Source organism: Diplotaxodon limnothrissa, linkage group LG7 (genome assembly GCF_057381915.1).
Source record: "Diplotaxodon limnothrissa isolate DT_005_m linkage group LG7, D_limnothrissa_male_GT1.1, whole genome shotgun sequence".
Taxonomy (NCBI): domain Eukaryota; kingdom Metazoa; phylum Chordata; class Actinopteri; order Cichliformes; family Cichlidae; genus Diplotaxodon; species Diplotaxodon limnothrissa.
Genome location: NC_140602.1, coordinates 16,911,370 through 16,934,917, shown reverse-complemented (window position 1 = coordinate 16,934,917; position 23,548 = coordinate 16,911,370). Strand labels below are relative to the sequence as shown.

Genomic DNA, 23,548 nt, shown 5'->3' with positions numbered 1-23,548 from the left:
GCACAAACATTTATATTTAACTATAAATATAAAGATTGTAGCTTTGAACCAAGGCAGAGACAGTGACCTGAGTCCTTAGCTTAGTGGAGTCTTTCACATTCAGTGCTCATAATAGTTCAGATTGTGACTTTGGCACTTGCATAGGTGTATGCAAATGAGACCACAGTTCCGTGTCTTTAAAATACCTAAGTCTAAAGCAAACACAACAGAAGGCAAGTAAAAGCTCTGGGAGTCCCCCAAAATAGTTGGTTGATGAGTTTGGATAACTCGAGGCTTTTGACTGCAGTGAGATTTCTACACCTGCAAATGTAGGCTAAATGTTGATGTTGCAATTAAGTTGATTTAATCAGTTGTGATTTGTTATTGATGACAATAGGCTAGCTAAGAAATTATTATGGTTGTAATGTACTGAAAACCCGTGTGCTTACTACACCTGAGAACAGAAAGATGAACATCACACTAACTGTGGCTGTTAGTCTAGAAAGCAGTGTACCGGGGAAAAATAAAAATCTTTGTAGTTCCCAAAGCAAAAGCTCTCAGGAGCTGTGCGAAATGTGCCTCAGAATTGTTTTTCAGCAAAGGTAAGGAAATGCTGACTTTGGCTTGGGATGACAGGAAATTGAGGCAGGAAAGTACACTTTTAAGGAAATCTAAAGCCCAAATGACACGTCCTTGTGTAAGGACAAAGAGCTGGGGGAGACAATACCCTGGATTTTGTGAGGCTGGCGTGGCTCTTCAATATTGCATCAATGACTCTCAACATGTCCCATTTAACAAAGCAATCTCAGAGAGAGCTGAAATCATCAGCTTGATAACAACTGTAACCAACCACAGAACAATTTTGCCAAGAAGTCACCAAAGTCAGTGAACGGCAGTGAATACAAACACATTTGTGACCTTCCATAACCATTTACAATATGGGTAAGTCTACCTGCAACTGAAAGTAAAACTATGGACATATTTGTCTCTTTATTACAGCTTAATAACAATTCTGTTTTTCAAATATATCAGTTTGGAAATTTATGAGGGCCTCATATGTCAGGCAGCCTTCCCTGACATTCACTGACGCATGCTGTGCATAGCCGGGGACTGGAAGCTTAGCAAGTTAGCTGTTTGTAGTTAGCTTTGATTTGAAATGTCAGAGAAACAAGATATATTGCATATGTTTGTCACATGAAAATGTCAGAAAGAAGGTAAAAGGTGCATATTTTGATGCTATTCATAAACTCTGCAATTCAATTCAATTTTATTAATATATACTGCTGATTCACAAAAACAGTTGCCTCTAGGAGATTTATCTTGCAAGGTAAATACTTGATCCAGCCCTCAATGTAAGCTATATGAAAATGTTGTATACCTCATCTTCAAGATAGAGAGTGTCTGTCTCCTAAATCTAAGCTGGGAGCCGGTTCCACAGGAAAGAGCCTCAATAAGTGAAGGGTCTGCCTCCCATTCTACCTTTGAAAACTCTAGGAACCACAAGTAAGGCCGCCACAACTAAAGTGCTCGGTTAAGAAAATAAGATAGTATGAGGTCTTTCAAATATGACCGTCTAATTATTCAAGCTTTTGTGTGTGAGGAAAATCATTTTAAATTGAAGTCTGAATTTATCAAGGAGCCAGTAAACACAAGCTAATATGGGAGAAATATGGTCTCTTTCTTGCTGCAGCATGCTGTATCAACTGAAGCCTTTTCTTCTACTACTTTTAGAGCAGTCTGATAATAATGAAGTAAAAGTAGTTCAGCCTAGAAATAATAAATGCATGAACTAGTTTTTCAGCATCACGTTTAATGTGACAGGAAGTTTCTAATTTTAGAGATATTTCACAAATGAATCAAGGCAGTCCTACTGATTTGTTTAATGTGCATTTCTTGATCAAGAAATGGCTCCAGGATTCCTTGCAGTCGTACTGGAGGCTAAGGTACTGCTCTATAAAATAAAAGTTAAGTGTCATGTTTCTTAGATTTTTAGGATCGGGACAATAACCTCAGTTTTGTCTTAATTTAGCATTACAGGTCATCTAGGCCTTTATAGCTTAAAGACATGCTTACAGTTTAAGTAATAGATTTGTATCATCTTGCTTCTTAGATAGATAAAGCTGGGTGTCATCAATATAGCAATGAAAATGCATACAGAATTTATCTAATAATTTTGCCTATTGGAAGCTGTGTAATGTAAATAGAACTGGTCCCCACACAGTACCCTGTGGAACTCCATGATTAATATATAAGGGAAGGACCATTTACATCTATCAGATATATATATTACAAATCACAGTGTGAAGTTCCTTTAATACTGTTACGAAATCAGTTTCACCCCGGTTCTTTTATTCGTCGAAACTTCCAGAGATGGCACCGGAACTCAGTAGTTATTTCACAAAACCTTTATTCATCTTTATTCATCTTCATTTAAGCATGCACTTCTAGAAGGGAAGGCGAGGCCGGTGTGACTCTCTGCAAAATCTTCACCCCTTTGTTAGTTACAGCCAGCTTTATAGAGGCGACCCCATCGTCACCCCCCCCCCCCCCCCCCCCCCCCACGGTGTGCTGCAAACTCTGTGTCTGTGTCTATGTGCACAAGCAGGTGAGGACCTACATGTGCGCGTTCCCGCGTGTCTATGTGAGTGCTTGTGAGTGACTGTGTACGCATACCTGTGTGTATGTGTGTGCACGTGAGTGAGTGTGCGTGACAGTTAAAACACTGTGGATGTAGGCGACTCCCTAGGGGTCATAAAAACCCATCTCCCTTCCAGACCACAGTTTTCCAGTTACAAATGTTGAGACCTTTCACAGTTCAACTGGGGGAGGGGTCTCCTACAATCTACTCCTAAGTTCATGACACAGTCAGGCCTTTATTACATTGAGGGCAGTGTCAGTGTCTCTACAATAATTCTACATTCTATGTTAACACATTTCTAAACTCTAAATCAGCTAAACATTCCTACAATACCAACTATGTTTTCTAATATCTGTAGTAAAAAAATTGTGGTCATTGGTGTTGAATGTTGCACTGAGGTCTAACAGGCTCAGAGATGAGTCCACTGTCAGATACTGTAAGAAGATTTATCAGTACCCATCACTAATGCTGTTTCTGTACATTGTTGCACTAAATCCTGACTGAAGCTCTTCAAATAAACCAGTTCTTGGCAAATAATAAGCTAACTCTGTGAAGACTACTAAAAGAATATAATAACTAACTGTCTATTAACTAAGACAGATGGATCAGTTAAGGGCTTTTTAAGTAATGGTTTAGCTACTGCCACCTTAAAAGCCTGTGGTACGTAGCCTGTTAATAAAGACTGCTTAATCATATTTCTAGCAAGAGAAATGTGAAGCATTGACATTCATCTGTAAGTAAATGCTGAAGTGGGACCATTTGAGTGAATAAACCACTTGAGTCCAAACTGTCAATTTACAAATGAGTTTTTTCCCCCTTTTACTCTCAGCTTATGTATTTGTAATCTGTACAATCGTGTTACAAATCACCCTACTTATTTGTACCTCGAGGTGGATTGTGCACACTGAAATGCTCTTTTCCCGAGTGGTTATCTGAACCAATACCACCTTTCTGTCAGCTAAAACCGGTCTGGTTGTTCTCGGCTGACCTCGCTCTTGAACGAAGCATTTTCATCCACTGAACTGCCATTCACTCCCATTTTTCTTTTCAAGTATTTTCTATTTCTATTGTGAGTTCCTGAAATATTTAAACCTGCCCAACCTGCAGAATCATGTCTGTAATTGCTTGTTTTTGTTTCCATCGTGTTTTTGTTTCTTTTTGTCCACATGGATGGTTTGCTCCTGATCTGTAGTTGAACAACTTTATGCTCTGCACTGCTGCCGCATTATTGACTGATGGGATAACTATATGAATAAGTAGGTGTACAGGTGTTTCTAATAAAATGTTTGGTGTGTGTACATAATTTCATGTTTATGGATGCCTCCCTGTAGATGTATTATGAGTACAAACAGTGGGTGTAGCCTCTAACATGATGTGGAGAGGAGCGCAATCAAAGCACATTCAGTTCTGCCATACTCATTTACCCGCTCTCCAAAAGCTATCACAGGGTGCAGCTGTAAAGATTTTGCTCCTCAGCCCTCCTGAGAAATGCAGTCAAAAAGGATAGCAGCCCAGTCTCTTTCACAGAGGAAGCCCATGTGAATACACTTTGCAAGCTGAGTACATTTGAGAGGAAGAAATGTCCAAAAAAAAACCCTCATCTGAAGCCTTTTTAAAGGTTACACAATAAGAGCAATTCTATCAACTAAGAAATCAATTTGCTTTTGTAATGAGCTCGTATTTCCTTATTTTACTGACACTTACATTATGTTGGTTTGTAAATAGAACCGTTTATCCACACTTTTCAATGTGCTTATATTTGATTATCACATGAGGAATTGTGTTGGAGTGAGTTTAATGCAGTATTTGCAAAAGATATCCAAGTCGTCCTCCTCCAGGCGCCTCTGCAACAGCTAACTTTAATCAACATCGCCCCCTTCTGGACGGCCTTCTAGTCTTCAATGAAAAGAAAAATCATTTAGAAAAGCCAACATATTTATACCCGAAGTGCAAATATGAATTCCGTTTATTTTCATTATAATATCTGGGAAAAACATCAGTTATATTTGCTTTAATGATTTGCTATAATCATATAATGATCACTGGGTAGGGGAGACCGGGGATAGTTGTAACATTTTTGACATTTCTGTCTGTAAATTGGAGCTCGTTTAAGGTAGTGGATTCAAAATGTAATGCAAAGTATTTACATGTCTCGGCTATTAAATGGTGCAGCTATTTTCTCTGCAGCACAATTACCCATTGCATGGTATGGCCTCAAACACAAAGAGTGAAATGTTACAATTAACCCCATAGTCTGGGTTAGTTGTAACATATCCTGGGGTGAAATGTAACACAATGAAATAAGGGTACTGACAAAATATTAACATGTAATCTTTATTTATTCAACACATGAATGCACTTAGAGCCATTTATGTAGCTGTGTGTGTGTGTGTGTGTGTGTGTGTGTGTGTGTGTGTGTGTGTGTGTGTGTGTGTGTGTGACAGAATGCAGAAATCTAGCTTTTGAACATATTCCAACCCCCCCAAAAAAGACAAATTATGGAATTTTCTGCAACTGAATATTTCATTAATTTTGGTTGGTCTTCCTTGAGTTTGGCCTCATTGGCTCAGTGGGCATTATAACCTACAACTCTTGCACCAATTTTAAACATAACAATGAAGCTGAAAAAATGTATTTGTTCACCAGCATCGCAATTCCATTACTTTTTATCATGGCTTACCTTGGTGTGGTTTGCAAAGTGCCTCAGAAAGATGAGGAAATCTGTTTCTTGCACCCATCCTGATTTATTTCCACTACCAGTACTTCCTACTGGTCCATCTCTGACACAGTGGTCTGCATAATATATGTGTGGGGAACACAAACAGTGAAGTAATTGTGTTGCCAATGGCATTAACCACATATACAAAAGCGACCAGTGAACCTCTCTCTGCTGATGTCGTTGCCCCAACTTGTTTAATATAAGTTAAAGTAATAGTGTGGTAAGTTGTAACATCTGCATTATTGTTACAACTGACCCAGACTCCTATAGCCATGAACTAGCTAACATTACAGCCAACGGCTAAAACACTAGCTCTAAAGACCTACACAGAATATATCCCCATAGACATACAAATAACATAATTTAAATTTGATGAGTTTAACTGTAAAGCAGATAATGCTATTAAACATTGAAATACAGTAGAAAAACTTACTTTTTGGCATACAAATTACATTTTTTCGTGTTAAATTGTCTGTGTTTGACAAAATGTGCTGATTTTTCACATGTGATAGCAGAACTGAATTGGGCATGCACAGGATGAGTCACATCATTTGAAACTTAGCCCTGATTGGAGAAATTGGAAGTGTTACAACTGACCCACGTTACAACTATCCCCGGTCTCCCCTAGTTCTTTTGTACAGTAACATTATGAAGGCAAACAAAAACAACTTCTTGAAATCATTCTGTCACTAAAAACTAATCTTTTGATCACTTTAAGGGTTTTGATGCAATCCAAAGGGGACTCCCTAATGAGGCCATCCGGCAGAGTTTTATTTAGGGCTGTGGGTGCTCTGAGGCTCCCCAGCAGCTGTCGTGAATGTGTGCGCGCATGTGTGCTCGTCTGGACTTTCCAGTAGCCTACTTTGCACCATACAACTTTGTCCGGTAAGCCAACAACTTTATATTTTTGCTTTGCATAGATTTATATTTCGCTGTAGGCTCCAGCTCAGCATTCAGAACAGCCGGTGATGAATGACTTGGTATAAATGTTGATATAAATGTCCCATATAGAGAAAACAGCCGAATAGCTGCTACTGTTGGCCTGCTTTGTAGGCCTGTAGACACATTTATATGCATGCTCAGAAACTCGTGCGTGGTGCCTGGTTTCCTAGACGAAATTTAGATCAAAATAGAGGAATACTTGGCCACTTTCACACCCACTTCCGCTTGTTTAATAGAGTAATTTAATCTAAAAGCTAGTATCTATCAGACAAATGCTCTCGTCAATGGAGGCAAAACAGATTTCCACAAGTATAAAACACTACCCATAGATCAATGTGCTTATCTCTGCAGAGAATCACAGTGGCAATGACTCTCCAGTGGACGGTGGTGGCTTTCTTCCTGTATGCAGAGATCACAGTCAACCTTATTTTGTGTGTGCCTTTAATATCAGCACAGCGGTAAGGCAATTTTAAAAGCATATCATAAGTCATCAAAAGCTTATTTAGATACTTGCTTTAAGGAGCACAATTTCTGAAATATTTAAAAAGATATATCATCCCAAACGGGCAGTTCACACAAATAGCCAGTAGAGTGCATTCAAATCCTTCCCCAGCAGACCGTCTATACCTTTACATTGCAGGTGGCGTTTGATTTTCAGGTGGCGAATATGGAGCTGGTTATCTCCTTACTGGAATAAATGCTTTTTTACAATAATAATGGTCCTTATTGTTCTTTTCCTGGGTAAGCGAGCTTTTTTGAGTCAGACATAATCTCCTTTGTGTGACAGATATTAAAAAATAATAGCAAGTGTATTCAAATCCCACTTGGTCGTGTTTCTGTCCACCCTTCCAGACGCTTTACGCGAGGTGCAGAAGTATTCCGGTCCTGAGCCCATGCAAGATGCTAAAGTGAACCCAAATGTGTACGACCACGTCCACATGAAGCTTTTCAGAGCCCAGAGGAACCTCTACATATCTGGCTTCTCTCTCTTTCTCTGGCTGTTAGTGGAATTTTGTCACTTACTTTGCTCCATCTGCACACCCTTCACACGTGTTGAAGTACTGTCTTATTTTGTTGTGTTTTTTCTGTCTTGTGACTTCAACACAGTATGATGCGTCGGGTTGCCACTTTGCTAAACCAGGTTGCTGTCACCATGGAGGACAGCGCAGGTCTTCAGTCACAAATAGACAATGCTGTGAGAGCAGCTAAGCAGCAGCAGGAGGACAAACTGACCCTCAAGCAAGTGAGAAACAGAGTTAATTTTTTTTTTTTTAATTCTTTTTCTTTTTTTTTGTCAAGTAACATAATAAAAATTACTTTGCTTTTTTTTGTTTGTTTGTTTCTGGGTCATGCCCACGCATTAGCATACTGTAGGCACACACCATGCTGTGATTTCATTTTCCTATGCTTTCTACTTAACATGTGCTCTGTCATCTGCTGTTTAAATAATCAGCTTAAGCTCAGTAACTAAGGAGAATCCTTTGTGCTTAGTCTTTCCTGGAAAAGGAAAAATCCATGTCAGCAGCAAAGCAGCAGCTGAAGCTGGAGGTGGAAAAGCTGGCGGGTCAGCTGAAGACTGCCGAGGAGGGTGAGCGACCTAATTTAAATACGTTAATGGAAAGCTGCACCTACGTTTGCAGAGCATGTAGACAAAGAGGTCTCTTGGTCATATGGTTGTACAATAGATACATTTTGAAAAGCATTTATGATATGTAGTCCAAATTTGTAATCATTAAGTGCGTGTATGTGTGTGTAGCTGTTCGTAAGTCTGATGCTGATATTGAGGCAATGAGGAGACAAGCCAAAGGTCTGGCTCAGGAGTATGACAGACTGCTCAGAGAACACCATCAGCTCCAGGTAATACATGACAAACACACATCACAGAATATCTCCTGTATATTCACACTGCTAATCCCACATTGATCCTGTTTTTAATTGACAGAATCTTCAGAGCGCTGAAGACAAAAAGGATTGGTGAACATTAAAACACAGTATCAGCTCTTACTTCCTTCCATGGACATTTTTTTCCTTATACCTCTCGATTGTGTGCTGTATCTAGTTTGCTACCCGACCTGTTTTTATTGTCTTTGAATCTTCATTGTTGTTTAAAGTTTGAACTGAGTGCAATAGACAAATCTTGCTATTAACTTACAGTAACTCTTCATTATGAATATGCATTGTTTCTTTTTTTACTGACTGCTAAGCTGTGTTATAAACACAAAGTGTTAGTGTTACTGTAATGACTTTTATATTGTACATCAATGGGATGCACACTATAAACTATACACTGTAATGGGATGTGCTGTCATGAACTTGAACATTTCACATGTGAATGGAGAGCTGTGTAATTTGAGATGTTGCTCTTAGATTTTTCCTATTTCTGTGAACAATAGAAGGTGTCACTTTGAGGTTAATTTGTGGGGGATTCACAGCCTGTTGCATTATTTTGCATACACCTGAATGCTCCAGACCAGCAAACTGACAGAACTGCTTATAGAGCTAGTCAAGCTTGCTGATCAGTTAATCATGTGCATTTGATTAGCAGCTCCTGACTGCTACTTACCCTCTTATAGTAATTCCTATGAAAGCATTAATGGTGTACTTAGTTTTCCAGAAACCTGCACAGATTCCTGTAAAAACATATACATACACATATATATAAGCTGCTCACAAATGCCATTTCACCAGATGTCTGTGAGCCATCAGCTGATGGCTGATTATCAACAAATCTCATATAATCTATGCTATTTACTGCCAAATTGGAAGCCGATTTGAATAGCACCTCCACTTTATTCTGTATGAGGAGCTCTACTCGTTCTCTGCCTGCCTCGTCTGCCTCTGGGGAAGGCTTGGGTTGTAAGACCCATATCTTCAAGTATAAAATATGGAAGATGGAAATAATAATCTTCTTTTAAGCTAGTGGCTCTAACTGAACTGACTTTAGGAGGGCAAACCTAATCTTGACATACTGTATCATACTCTGGTGACAGTTTGATGGTATAAATATGAGTATGAAAAATAAACTTTCATAATAATTAATAATATTTCCTGAACTTGTTGCTATGATCAGTGTGATTAAGAGGCCCAGTGTTGTATATTTGTAGTAGATGATTGTATAATCACCTAGAAAAGGTGCTTTGAAAGCCACTATACGTCAAAAATAAAACAGCTGTGGAATTTGTGCTATTTAATTTCATACTGTAAGGCACAGTTAGGTCACTGAATACATCCCCTTATATCTGTACAGGAAGTGATGGGTTTTACCCTGTATGGAAAGGAGATACCCTTTCAAGGAGCTACTCCTGTTGCTCAAGCTTTGATCTACCCCTTGACCAATTGTTTCATTCACAAGTAGAAACGCGATGCAGGTGTGAGAGACACTAGACAGACCTGTGCATGCATGAACTAAAAGCAAAGCCATGAGCACAGCACAAACAGGTATGTTAAACCATCATATTCAGGCATCTTAAATGTTAAAATGCAAAATCTGATTTTATCACGTTTAATCATAAAAATGAAGAACAGAAAGTACAACACAATTACAATCTTTTTTTTTCTATGAAAGTCTTCCATTCATGAAAAACACAAACACATACACATTCCAGAAATATCAGACTGTTTTATAAAATGACTAATTTCAGATACCGTACATCTACGCAAATCCTTTACAAATATATATACTCTGTGTGCTATGAAAAATGTCCACAGTGTGTCTTCCTCAGTAGATGTGAGGTGAGGTGCTCGTCGGGCTGAGTCAGAAGAAAAGAAGATGCGCCGAGGCTCACAAGCGAGTTTCTCTGTCGGGATTGCAGTCCAAGGCCAGTACAAACTGCTCACAATGTATAGAGCTGTTCTCCTCTTTCCTCAGTGTTTCCAACTCTGCACTCCCATTGGTCAGCACATGTTTTTCTTCTTTCCTAATATGTCTTTTGATTAGAGCAAATCCCAAAATACAAAGGAAGAAGGAGACTGTTCTCAAGCCCAAAGTCAGACCCAGGTAGACTCTCCTGTACAAAAAAAAAAGCAACAGTTAAGAGTACGAACTGCTCCGTCACGGTTTAGGCCAGCTCTAAGTGAAGCTACAAATCCCTAAAGGTTAGTCACTACTGGACTTTTTCCCATTCAAAGTTGTATAAATAGCATTTTCTTCTAGTCCTTTTGGAAGATGTTGTAATGCCACAATCTTAGCTCTCTACTAAAGACAGGACTTGAAATTAAGAAAAGGTAAAATTACTGCTCTTTTTATTTATTACAGTCAAAATACTTTGTTCCAAAACTGCAATCTCTCAGGCACTACCGTTAAAACACAGCAGTAAACCTGACTGTGACAAGGTCAAATCTGTAATAGCCCAGGGATGTTACTGAACTATTTTTGCATTTTGCATGTAGTTGCAGTAACTACTGCAGCTGGTTGCCCAGAGGGTGGGCAACACCCTCAACGTCTAGGATGACCACCTTCTGTCACAAAGCGATTGCACCGGTCACCTGGTGGGAAGCAACCTGTCAAAGAATTGCAGTTCAATTTGGACCGACTGCAATCAGTCTCAGAAAGACGAGTGAAAGTTTCCAAACAGCTGCTGCTGAACGCAGACACACTTCCAACATGTTGTGATCACAAGTGAAGAATACTTGCCTGCAATGCATTTCTTTCCAGTAGGGGGCTTGACCCAACTGCCTGCCAAGTGATTATACTCTAGTTCCTATATTCAATTCAATTTTATTTATACAGCACCAACAGGCGCCTCGAGGCGCTTTGTATTGTAAGGTAGACCCTACAATAATACATACAGAGAACGACCCAACCATCAACGACCCCCTATGAGCAAGCACTTTGGTAACAGTGGGAATGAAAAACTCCCTTTTAACAGGAAGAAACCTCCGGCAGAGAGGGGCGGCCATCTGCCGCGATCGGTTGGGGAGAGAGAAGGAAGACAGGCTAAAAGGCATGCTGTGGAAGAGAGACAGAAATATAAAAGCAGGGTTGCTGAGCGCCCGTGCCACTTTGTGGTTAAATTGCTGTTCCTCAGCAACTACATCACTATTTGTGGAGGAAATTCTGAATTTCTGTTTTAATTCTGTGAGGTTCTGGGCAGACTCTCAATGCACACTTGTGGTTAGGAGTTCAAAAAGAAACTACCAGTTGTAGCCAATCTTGATCATTAACAAGAAGTTAACAGGACTTGGCCTCGTCAAGTTAAAAGGTTTTGTAGAGCCACTTATTAAAAGATTTAAGTGAATGATTTAACTAAATTTAAACGAGTGCACCCAAGTTTTCTTTTTTAAATGTATTAAAAACCTATCCCGTACAATCACTCCACCCTGAAAAAAACATTAAGAGTAAAGTGTAAGAGTAATACGAAAACATGTAGACAGACAGAACCAGGTTTGTCATTTTCAATGATTTTTCACAGTAAACAAGCAAATTGTTTGTCATTGCCAACTTGACTCCATTCAGTGACAAACTGATACTTGACTGAATCCATCCTGTTGCCCTTTTTTCGTGGTCTTGACTCACCAAAGTCGGTCTGAAGATGAAAACTGACTGAAGTGGTCTTGGACCTTGTTTCCATCTTTGAAGCAACCATTTCAAGTGCAAGGAGGTCATTAAACATGGTTGCTATAATTCTGTTGTGCAGAAGTCTCTAACCAATAGTTTCCCTAGTGTGCCCAACACCATCAGTTCACTGCTGACAGCGTGCAGTTCAGTGGTTTTCAGATTATGGGCAGAGCCCCAACAGTAGTTTGGTGCAGTGGGGGGTGGGGGTGGGGGGTGGGGGGGTGGAGAATGAATCAATATTATTTTGTAATGAAAATGTCTGATAGAATTCTGATGCTAATCCTTACTTAGGTAGAATTGAACTTGAATCCCTTTTTATCATTAGTGATTAAAAAAAAATGAACATGCGCTTGTTTTGGTGTCTGAAGCTGAGACAAAGAAAAAGAAATCAATGCCAGAAAGTGTTTAAAATCACTGGTCTGACAGTTGTTAACAATTGTTCTTCACTTTTTATTTTGAATGCACTGTTCCTCCAGCGGTACATTTAAGATCTGCTATGGGTTCAGCATTTTAAATAAATCAACCATAACTCATGGCTGTGCGTAATAACTTGCACATAACTTGATTACAGGGTCACTAAATCAAGAGTTTGAAGGATAGCCAATCCCATAGAAATCACATGCAAAGTTAAAATAAAGGCATCTTACAAGTACCTGTAAGCTGAAGTGTCATATATTCTGCAAGCTCCTCTTCCTCCACACATCTTGTATCCCCATTTGAGGCAGGTCGTATCAATTATGGCTCCAAAGTATATAGGGGCAGGTATTCCAGCTGAGTTACAACATATAAAGTAACTTATGTCAGAATTTCAAGTCAAATCACGGTTCGCCTGAACTCACGTTACAATCTAAACAAGTCAGACTTCCTTACAATAACTTTGAATATTAATAATTATACAGCTAAACTGATAATTAGCCGTACTAAGCTAAATACTTTGGGTTAATTTAACATAAAAAGTAATTTTTATTGGTGATCTCCCAATAACTGTGCTCACTATATATATTATGCTGAAAGTCAGCTTGAGGGAAATGTCTGTGAGCCTGAAATGTAAATGAAATAGACAGTGATGTATGCCAAGAACAGCAAAGGTGGTTCTCACCAAGGGTACGAGTGGCCAAGGTGTGGATTCCAAGAGCGAGAGACTTCAGCTCAGGTTTAATGCACCTTTAGAAACAACACTGTGGTATTAGACAGGACTCAACTTTTAACCTGGCAACACTTAAAGAATGACAATGAAAGAATGACGTTTGTATTTCTTAGAGGGAGACGTTTCAGAACAATACAAACAACATTACAGCAAAAAGTGGCTTTAAGGCACAAAAGCAGAATATGACAGACCTGACAAGCAGCATGAAGCCAGGTGTACCCCCAAGAGAGATGATGAAGGAACTGAGGACAGACATAGCCAGGAAGTATGGAAAGACTTTCTCACAGCTGTCCCTGTGTGGACACTGACCCAGGCTGGCTGTCAAGTTGCCTGGTTGGGTATTAGCCACCGCGAGACACTTGCAATTGTTGAACACCTGACAGAAAAGAAAACAAGGTGTGACTCAGTGATAAATGAGCTGCGGCACAGCAGGAAACACTTGTTCTGTCTGTAAATAATCACGGAAATGTCACATGCTTCTCTGCGGTACGATATGAATGAAAATTGAGAATCAAGCCTGAATATCATGCTGCGTTTACTGAAAAGCATGCAAGTTTCACGAGGGCAGTGGTGTGTGTCTGACCGTGTTCTTGCCAGAGCCAGTGGAGGAGTTGCATCCAGCCAAACACGGGGACACGTAGGTGATCCCGTTCTCTCCACACACTGGATCCCACTCTCTGCTTGTGCACGAGCAATCCGAATTACAGTCAGAGATGAGAGACTGCTCCTGATAAGATAAGCCCCCCAGTCTGCATGTGACACAAAAAAAAGGCATGTGATTGTCAGCCCTTTTAAAACATCGATCAGACAAGAAAAACGAGCCATGGAATTAAAAACAGTGGCAGATTAAATAAATAAAACCCCAATCCCTTTTTCTCTGAATCTATTTCCTGGTTTGATGACTATCAAGTCCACTAAGGAAAATATACAAAGGTATTACATACCCACTATATGAAACTGTGATGCCTGCGACCTTAGCGTTCTCACAGCCCATGGCAAAGAATAGGAGTGACAGAAAGTAGCCCAGCAGAGAGGTCCCAAAGGCAAATTTAGCTGCTCCCATGATAGACAGCTTGTACTTTTTCATCACAACCCCTCCGGAGAACATCCCAAGGGCCACTGCAGGTATGTTGATCATGCCTATGAGACACCGCAGAATACAGCGTATCCTTAAATGGATGGAGAATCGAGAAAGAACTTAAACAGGCGATATCAGGCAGCAACATCACTCGCCAGAAGGGATCAAAGTCAGAACACTCATGTACATCAAAGCACTCTCATTTATATTTTACTTAAGTCATGTTGCGAAAGATGAAAATAAGTTATGGTGGTTCAGAGGATCTGGGACGTATTTCTCATCAGCCGATGTACTCTTAACCCACTCGGTTACAGGGGACAAAAAGAGCAACGTTGTCTCCATTCGCATCAGGGAGACATGTTAATTGGTCTGATTGCCTCAAGTGCTTTTAAATCAATGTCTGTCGTTTGTCTGTCAAATGCCCAAGGACTGAGGTAAACCAGGTTGTCATCTTGAATTTGCAGCATTTACTTAAGAGGGAAGTGGGAGTCGGGGTATAAAAAATTGATCAAAAGCCAGCTCATGAAACTCTTATGATTACCATCCAGCTCACATCACTTTGCATCCTTAAATAGGTACTTTTCAGCCAAACAGCAGTGGTTCTAAGCAAGCTTTTAGCTCTACAAAGATCTCACTTACAAAGATAAAAGAACAAAATAATCCAAATGAGGTAAACAATATAAATTAGTATAATATCTTGCTCACCCATGAGAAAATTGGCTTTTGAAGCTGACTGGCCGTAGTGTTGCTCAATGTATTTGGGCTTGTAGGTGACCATACCAATGAGAGAGTTGAACTGAACAATGGTCACACATAAGTAGATGGTGTACACAGGATTTCCAAGGAGACTCTTCAATGTGGGGACGAATTCTGTGAAAGGATGTTTAAATGAGTGATTTTCACTTCTTGAAGTAACCTCAGCCTTTTATTTTGATTTATCATTAAAACTATTTTGATTTTCTCACATTGACAAGAAGGAATAAACTTCTATTTGTGTTTACTGTCGACAGAAATGACAGTATTATATATACTATAGCAGTAAAACAGATCTTAGAGCCGTTAAGATTCCATTAATTGCACACAGTCAGTTTAATAATACGGTTAAAATGGAAAATCAACATTCTTTCATAAAGCACACTGTGATCACTATCCTACCACTGGCCATCAGATGTAAATTAGCTGGCTCCTCGGGTCTGAACATGTGCTTCAAGCCTGGGGAATCTTTAATAAATCTGGTTTGCTCTGGTGTGCAGTTGGTGTCATGCTTTTCCACAGGCATCGGCAGTGATTTTGGCAGGAACCAGAAAGGAACGGCCGACATGAGGGTGATGGCACCAGCAATGAGATAGCCCAGCCACCATGCGCCCACCCAGCGGGCATCGCCAGGAGTAATAGTGATAGTTTCTGTAAAGATAGAAGCACATTATTGGCGCTGTTCATTCTTTTATGGTTGTAATTAACCACAATTATGTATTTACTAAAGTCACATGCTCCTTAAGCACTTGAGTTGAAGCAAAAACGATCACTTTTTACTTTTACTGATTACCTTTTCAAATTCTTAAAGATGTAGTTGATGGTTAGATGACATGTTACTCACCCATGTCCACATATCCAATGTCGACATAGATTTTGGCACACAGGGACCCCAGCAGGTACCCAAAGACAGGACCAATTATTGATATTGTCTGGACACAACCTGAGACACACAAAAAACACCTACTTATAGCCTAATATATATTGGGTTAATCTCTGTATCGTTAAAAAATCATAATCATAATCATAATGGATTACATTATGTCCTATAAACAAAAAGAAATCAAACTGTACTGGATAGTTTAGTAAATCTTCTTAAAACTTCTGAAAACTGAAAATGAAGAGAGCCACTACAGGCAAAAACAGTGTAACTGTAGTCAGGCACCGTTAGTTGTATGATGGAGCAGCTGTATGATGATATTTAGTGTTTTCTAATAAAGATGCATTAAGTTTTTTTAAAGGTTATTTTCTCAAAATGGGCTTTCTTTCCCCTCATACTCTGAACTTGACATCTTTGCTTTGGTTGTGCTTACATACAACAAACGTTCCAATTTTATTTATCCATCCATCCATTCGCTTCCGCTTATCCTTTTCAGGGTCGCGGGGGGCGCTGGAGCCTATCCCAGCTGTCATAGGGCGAGAGGCGGGGTACACCCTGGACATGTCGCCAGTCTGTCGCAGGGCCAACACACAAGGACAAACAACCATTTGCACTCACATTCATTCGCACATTCACACCTAGTGACAATTTGGATTGTCCAATTAACCTATCCCCACAAGCTGCATGTCTTTGGACGGTGGGAGGAAGCCGGAGTACCCGGAGGGAACCCACGCAAACACGGGGAGAACATGCAAACTCCACACAGAAAGACCCCGTGCTGCCCTCAATTTTATTTATATTTATATTATTTATACAACAGGAATGGCTCAAATACACTGCTCAAAAAATTAAAGGAACACTTCGAAAACATGTCAGATCTCATTGGGGGAAAAAATAATCTGGATCTCTATACTGATATGGACCAGGTAATAGGTTACCAAAAAAGAAATATGCCAAATTGCTTCATGGAAAAGAGCTATTTTCAGAGTGACAAAATGATGCATGAGGCTCGTCCATTTTAGTAAATGGCCTGTATTTGTATAGCGCTTTACTAGTCCCTAAGGACCCCAAAGCGCTTTACACATTCAGTCATCCACCCATTCACGCACTGGTGATGGCAAGCTACATTGTAGCCACAGCTGCCCTGGGGCGCACTGACAGAGGCGAGGCTGCCGGACACTGGCGCCACCAGGCCCTCTGACCACCACCAGTAGGCAACGGGTGAAGTGTCTTGCCCAAGGACTGTCAGAGCCGGAGCTCGAACCGGCGATCTTCCAATTACAAGACGAACTGCCAACTCTTGAGCCACGATCGCCCATTTTGCCAAAATTTCAGCTCATAATGGTGCTCAGTAGTTTGTATGGCCCCACCGTGCTTGCAGGACAATACTAATGCATGCTCCTAATGAGACGGCCAGGTGCAACCTGGCAACATTGGATGAACCGAAGCATAATAGCTCCTAGATTTTTTTTTATTGGATTTAGCTCAGGTGTGTGAGGGGGGCAGTCAGTGGTATCAAGTCCTTCATCCTCCAGGAACTTCCTGCACACTCACCACATGAGGCCGGGTATTGTTGTGCACCAGGAGGAACCCAGGACTGACTGCACTAGAGTCTGATAGTAGGGCCAAGGATTTCATCCTTATGACTAATGGCAGTCATGGTTATTTTGCATAGCCTGTAGAGGTCTGTGCATCCCTCCATGGATATACCTCCCCAGATCATCACTGACCCACCACCAAACTCATGCTGAACAGTGTTACAGGCTGTATAATGTTCTCCACAGCTTCTCCAGAACCACTTTTCATCTGTCACATGAGCTCAGGGTGAACCTGCTCTCATCTGTAATAAGCAGATGTTCGCCTACCTGTACAGTCCCTGCAGTATATTATTGTTTAAGTGCAACTTAAACAACATTACAAAACTTTTTGTTTTTCTGCCTGTTGACAGCACTTTTGTTTTTTTTAATTTCTTTTAAAGACATCCAATATTCCCTAACATGAAAGCACAGTGAAACAAGAATATTCCTATTACAGAAATCTATAGAAGGTTAACTCATCTTTAGTAGTATCTAATTTTCTAGTTTCAAAATAACCTTCCAAAAAATTTCTAAAAAAAACCCCAATTCCTATCAAAGCTATCAGCTGTAACAAAGGTGGATTACCAATATAGAGAGCAGCATTATCGGACTGTGCGTAGTCATCAATATAGGAGATTCCCAAAGGCTGCACTGGAGTCTCTCCAATCCCACGCAGGATATTTCCCACCAGGACATAGATCCACATGGAAACACTGGACTCTTTTTCACAGCCTGCAGTTTAAAAACAGCAGTCAGAATGTCAATGGCATAGAGCCTTATGCAGCTCATGATCCATCTCAATTTCGCAGGTTACTGGCCATAAAACAACAACTGTGAACTTGAGCTTGACCTTGAGAACAGTTTGGATTATGACACACATGGTGATTGTTATGTGTAAGATTGGTTGAATTCTGAACAATACAATAGGAAGACTTGTGTGAACTATGAACGGCCTCGCCATCTGCCAGATGGGCCGAAACTATACATTATGATTTACACTAACAAAACATTGATGAAAAATATTCTATTATCACAATAAGTCAACACATCTTACTATAATCCCCGCAATCTCTCTCTGTTTGTCTGTATGTTTGTTTCTTTGTCCCCCAACTTTGCCTGCACTATCAGAAGTTGGCCACACACTTGGTTAATCTTAGGCCCCTGAAGGTTCTTATCAGCATTAGATATTTTGACATCAACATTTAGAAACTACCAAGCAACAGGCTAAAAGGACCTATTTTTGGCCCTCATGCACCTACAAAGCTTTACGTAAGTATCAAGTCATTTTAATTTCATGACGATAACTTCTCATATCTGCATATATATTCAAAAAAGCTGGCCTTTGTATGATATAACACCATCACATTTCCTAGAAACTTCCCTATAATGGGCTAAAATGACCTTTTTTGCATTTATGTACCTATAGCACCTTCTAAAAAGTACTGTATCATTTTTATTTCACAGCCAACAGAATGAATAGCCTACTCATTTAGTACTATAGCATGGATATGTGCAAGTTATCACAATTCATCATCAAAAATGACTTAAAACATAAACACGCATGTGCTGACCTAGCAACGATGCTAGCACGAACAGTATCTGCAAAAACAAAGTTCAACCTTAATCACATGTTGTCATAAACAACATAAATGTTTTTTGTCTTACCTCTAGAAGGCAGTATAGAGGGTCTGTCACCTGCCCTCAGGGACTCAGGTGAGCTTGCCGGACATGGAGAGAGGTTATTGGTCGAATTCACTGAAGATCTAATTGATGTTTCGATCTTATAGCTGCGTATAAAATACCAATGTGACTGTTAAACAAGGGAAGGGAGAAAGCACCAGGTATTGTTAGATATTCACAATGTGAAGCACAAATACATCAGAGACTACAGAGATCAAAGTAATATGTGAATGGAATTTATGAACAGCGATGCATGCATTCAGACACTGCGCTTTGCCTACCGGCCAATGATGAAATGAGGCATGGCGATCAGGAAGGTTCCAAAAGACATCAAAATACACCCGACTGCTATGATCTTGGGTCGGTGGAGCTTGGCACAAAAATAACTCACAAACGCAATTACCAGCAAATTCCCTACAGGGTTAAGATGATCAGAAAAGAAGATGGAGAGGAGTCAGAGGCACCAAACATGAGATGTACTGCTCAGAATCATAAATCATGAAAAGTCTCACTAACTACATCATACACATGATGTGTTATCTTTGATAAGCACTGATTCTGATCCACAAGTCTGTAACTAACTACATAAACCATTACTCCAAGTCTGCATACTGTGGCTTAAAACTATTTTTCACTCTTCAATAGTCAGTTAGGTATGCAACAAGGCACTATTCAAAGCTTAAATGAGATGGAAGTATGCAATGGTATTGGGAATATTAACATGCCGTCATAATATTCCTGGTTCAAGACCTCACAGTATTCCACAGCATAACTAAGGAATGGTTTAGAGTCACCTGATCCAGTTCTAACTATAAGCTTTGTCACCCGTCTCTACTTTTAAGCCTCCTTTAAGCAGTCTCGCTGTAGCATTAGTATCATAAAAATACAATAAATAGAGAATAAACAAATACAGCCACCAAATACAGAAATGTACACAAAGAGCCAGAGAAACTCACCTATTTCAAAGCTGCCGTCTATGATGCCAATCAGATAGCTGGGGATATCAAATCGCCTTTCTAGCTGTGTAATTGTGCTCTTCATGTAGCTGCCAGATAAAGCCTTGGCAAAGTAAGCAAAGGACAAGGCTGCAAGGAACATCTGCAGAGACACAAAAAGAAAAAAACAATACAATGTCAGGCACACTGGCTCTGATATGGATATATGATTGTTTTTGATTTTGACTGCAGTCCAAACATCTCATAATTTCCTTCTTTCATTTTTCAGGCGCAGATTCAAATACAACTACAAAATAAAAATGAATTTCTGAATGAAGTTCGACTAACAAGCAAAAACACAAGCCTGCACTAATTAACCTTAAACCTATCACAAGACTTAGTGAATGTATTTCTTTTATACGGGGGTTTTAAGGCTTTATTATGACAGAGCAGTGGAGAGAAAAGCTAGAAGAAAGAGTGAGGGAAGACAAAGTAAACTGCTGGGGGTGGATTTAAACCCGGGCCTCTGCAATAGTCTTATATGGGCATATGGGATATGGGTTGCATGCTGAACCCAGTGAGCTACAGCAGTGCACGTGAATGCATTTCTTTGAGGATACATGTGTGTGTGTATGACATGAATTTGCAGTTCAGATACATCTTTATAAAAGGGCAGCTGGCAATATGCGCTGGGCCAGAGAGTGTATTGAGCAGCCTCCTTCTTCTGCTCAGCCGCCTGTGGACACTGACAGTCAGTCACAAAGGGAGGATTAGAGAAGCCAATCCCACAAGGACACAGACACATCCTTGGACACATAATTGGAAACAGGTGTGCGGTAACCATAGCCTGCACTGTAAGGGATTAAAATAGTGAAAGCAGAAGAGACTGCTTCCAAACAACAAACTGCAATGCATTATAAATGCATTATAATAAATATGTCAATATAACCTACTTGTCCAGAAATATCAAATTCTTTTCACTTTGTTTTTTTCTTACAATTTAAAGTTTAATTTCAAAACATAATGATTGCATAACTGACAAAATTATCATAAATAGGATCATTATTCACACCCCATACAGGACACCACAATAAATGCGCAAAACACAAGCTGGACAAACTCCCATACACGTTCGAATATCTCCGAGACAGTGCCAGCCCAGTGATCCATGGCCACAGTGAAAACTGCATTGTTCCTCCAAAGGTCAACTATTGCATAAACTCTCTTCTTTAGTACCCCTGCTACATGACGTTACAGACGTGTATCATTCAGTAAAAAACCTCCACAAGTCTCTGCAAACCCAAGCTAGATCCTTAAGGAAACCATCCACATCCAAGGGCCCTGCCAGCGTACTTGTTCTTTTTCTTTTACAGTGACCTCGGCCCTAATAATTAGCAGACTCTCGTTCCTCTATTGAAGGCATTGAGGATATCATATTGCTTTGTCACTATATCCACATTTGAGCAGCAGCACTCAATCCAGACTTACTTTACTTTACTTACTTACTTCCATTTCATATGCTTCCCTTTGTATTGCACACTGTGAAAAATAATGAACTCTGGACTTTTCCTTTTATAGCAAAAGAAAACGAATTGATTCAAACGAATCAATTTTCACCATTAACACTTTTCTATAGGAACTGACCATCAGCCGTGAGCTTATATATACCAACACAGTAAAAAGAAATCTGTATAAATATGGTACAATGTACATTTTAAAAATGAAGGAATTTTCTGTATTAATTTCTTCAAGAATTTTTTTAACCTATATTTTTTAATAACACATTAAATTTTACCATTTAACATTTATTGAAACCTCTATTAAAAACAGATAATATGCTTACAGAAACATTTTTGTTTTGTACATTGAAGAAAAGGTAACGTTTCACATAAAGAAAATCTTAACACTAATTTAAAAAGAAAACGCTGAAATTTGGACAAGCACTGAAATTTCTCCACAAAACTAAAGCCAAATCTCTGGTGGCTTGTCTCTGTAAATCATTACTAGACAAATGAAACACATTTCAACAAGAATCTAAACGAGAGTTTCATGCAAAGTCAACTGGAATATTCAGAGTGTTTGCAAGTGACATAGAACACATGCACATAGGACAAGCCTAATCTGAGATTAACAAGCATGGAGACTGCTCAGATCAAAAGTATGCAGACCGCTTGTATCAGTAGAACCAGCTGAGAGGTTTGTTATAGCTTTACTATGCAGAAATGGAAAGCACACACAGAGGAAAAAAGCAGCATTACTGGAATTCCATGTAACTGTTTCTTGTAGTTACCTAAGCAGTTCACTAAGCAGCTTTTTAATTATTGCTCAGTGTGCCTCATAATCCAATAAAGAGGTACAAAACCTCCTTTCAGACCTCTTTTACAAAAGCACAAACTTTGTCTAAGAAATTTTTCACAGCGACTTAATACCAAGTCCAAAGGGCACCGTGAGCTGTTGCACTAGACCTCGCATGGTCATTAACAAGGCTTACATGCCCTACACTTAACTCAGATTTTAAGTAGGTGTTTGATAGATTCGTCAACACAGAGAAAAAAGTGTGATAAAGTGTTTTTACACAAACTGGCTGAAGAGTTATCTCGAGTAGTAGCATTTACTTACACAGTGTGTGAATGTGTGTGTGAATGGGTGGATGACTGGATATGTAAAGCGCTTTGGGGTCCTTAGGGACTAGTAAAAGCGCTATATAAATACAGGCCATTTACCATTTACCATTTTTACACATGAAAGCACATAAATGAGTGCCGCCAACTAATGAATCTACTCTGTGTCTTTTAGACACACGTGACCCCACTTGATAGGAAGAGAGAGAGATTTGTGTGCACCCTCTAGGCCAGTCAGATGACTTGGGAAAATGACAAACATGTGGGGCCTTTGTCCATTTTGGCTGAAATGATTTCTACGTGTTCATATGACTTTTCTCTGGTAAACATAACCGTCTCCGTTGGCTGGTCTCATGTGTAATTACAGGCTTTATAAAAGAAACGTAGAAAGGAAGGTCCTCCCAGTTTGATGTTTGGACTTTTTAAGAATGAGAACAAAAGAATTATATATATTTTTTAATATTTAGAAATTAAAAATACATGATGCCAGTTTTTTGTGAATATTAACTCACTTAAGATTGTTTTCGGTAAGAGGGAGAAAGTAGACTACCTTCAGATTTGGGTGACAGGAGTTTTTCACTGTGGAGGAGTCAGGGTTGTTGTCCACAATCCAGCTGTCTGTGGCTGTGTTGTCCATTTTCTTCATAGCAGCCTCCTACTGTGGTTTCTCTTTTGATGACTTACTGTAGCTGTTCTCACTTGGGCCTATTGGAATGAAGTCAGATTTAGAGATTACATACCAAGCCACTATTGTGCAACAACAACCAGTTTAGTCTAGTTTAGTTTATTAAGATCCCCATCAGCTGCTGCAACGCAGCTTTACATTTTGATAATGCAAAGGTCTCGTATCAGGGTAAGCATTGATCACCTAACCTTTGCACAGATAAGACTGATTTACCATCATTACTACAGTGCACAGACAATATTTCAAATTCATGTTGCCATTTTTAACACTGGTCAAAAGTCAGACCAAATCCAGTTCCAATTATTTAATCCAGTTTTACTGGTTTCTTGTATTATCTGCATTGGTAACAAATTCAGT

At 39.6% G+C, this 23,548-nt stretch overlaps 2 protein-coding genes across 2 annotated transcripts; one reads left to right on the top strand and one right to left on the bottom strand.

The window, feature by feature from the left end:
- The first annotated feature begins 6,175 nt into the window (after nucleotides 1-6,175).
- LOC146628093 (B-cell receptor-associated protein 29-like) lies at nucleotides 6,176-8,359 on the top strand. Its single transcript, XM_085357568.1, has 8 exons — nucleotides 6,176-6,221; nucleotides 6,630-6,736; nucleotides 6,919-7,019; nucleotides 7,131-7,278; nucleotides 7,386-7,521; nucleotides 7,770-7,866; nucleotides 8,035-8,135; nucleotides 8,221-8,359. Exons 2-8 carry the CDS (start codon nucleotides 6,645-6,647, stop codon nucleotides 8,254-8,256), a joined length of 711 nt encoding a protein of 236 aa, XP_085213694.1. The 5' UTR covers nucleotides 6,176-6,221; nucleotides 6,630-6,644; the 3' UTR covers nucleotides 8,257-8,359.
- Nucleotides 8,360-10,059: 1,700 nt separating this feature from the next.
- LOC146628092 (solute carrier organic anion transporter family member 1C1-like) lies at nucleotides 10,060-23,152 on the bottom strand. The gene is made up of 14 exons (XM_085357567.1): nucleotides 23,057-23,152; nucleotides 19,907-20,048; nucleotides 19,232-19,364; nucleotides 18,936-19,057; nucleotides 17,856-18,002; nucleotides 15,658-15,756; nucleotides 15,216-15,464; nucleotides 14,766-14,930; nucleotides 13,927-14,122; nucleotides 13,566-13,731; nucleotides 13,174-13,358; nucleotides 12,935-12,999; nucleotides 12,489-12,606; nucleotides 10,060-10,285 (listed from the first exon to the last, which is right to left on the bottom strand). Exons 1-14 carry the CDS (start codon nucleotides 23,150-23,152, stop codon nucleotides 10,060-10,062), a joined length of 2,109 nt encoding a protein of 702 aa, XP_085213693.1.
- Nucleotides 23,153-23,548: the final 396 nt, after the last annotated feature.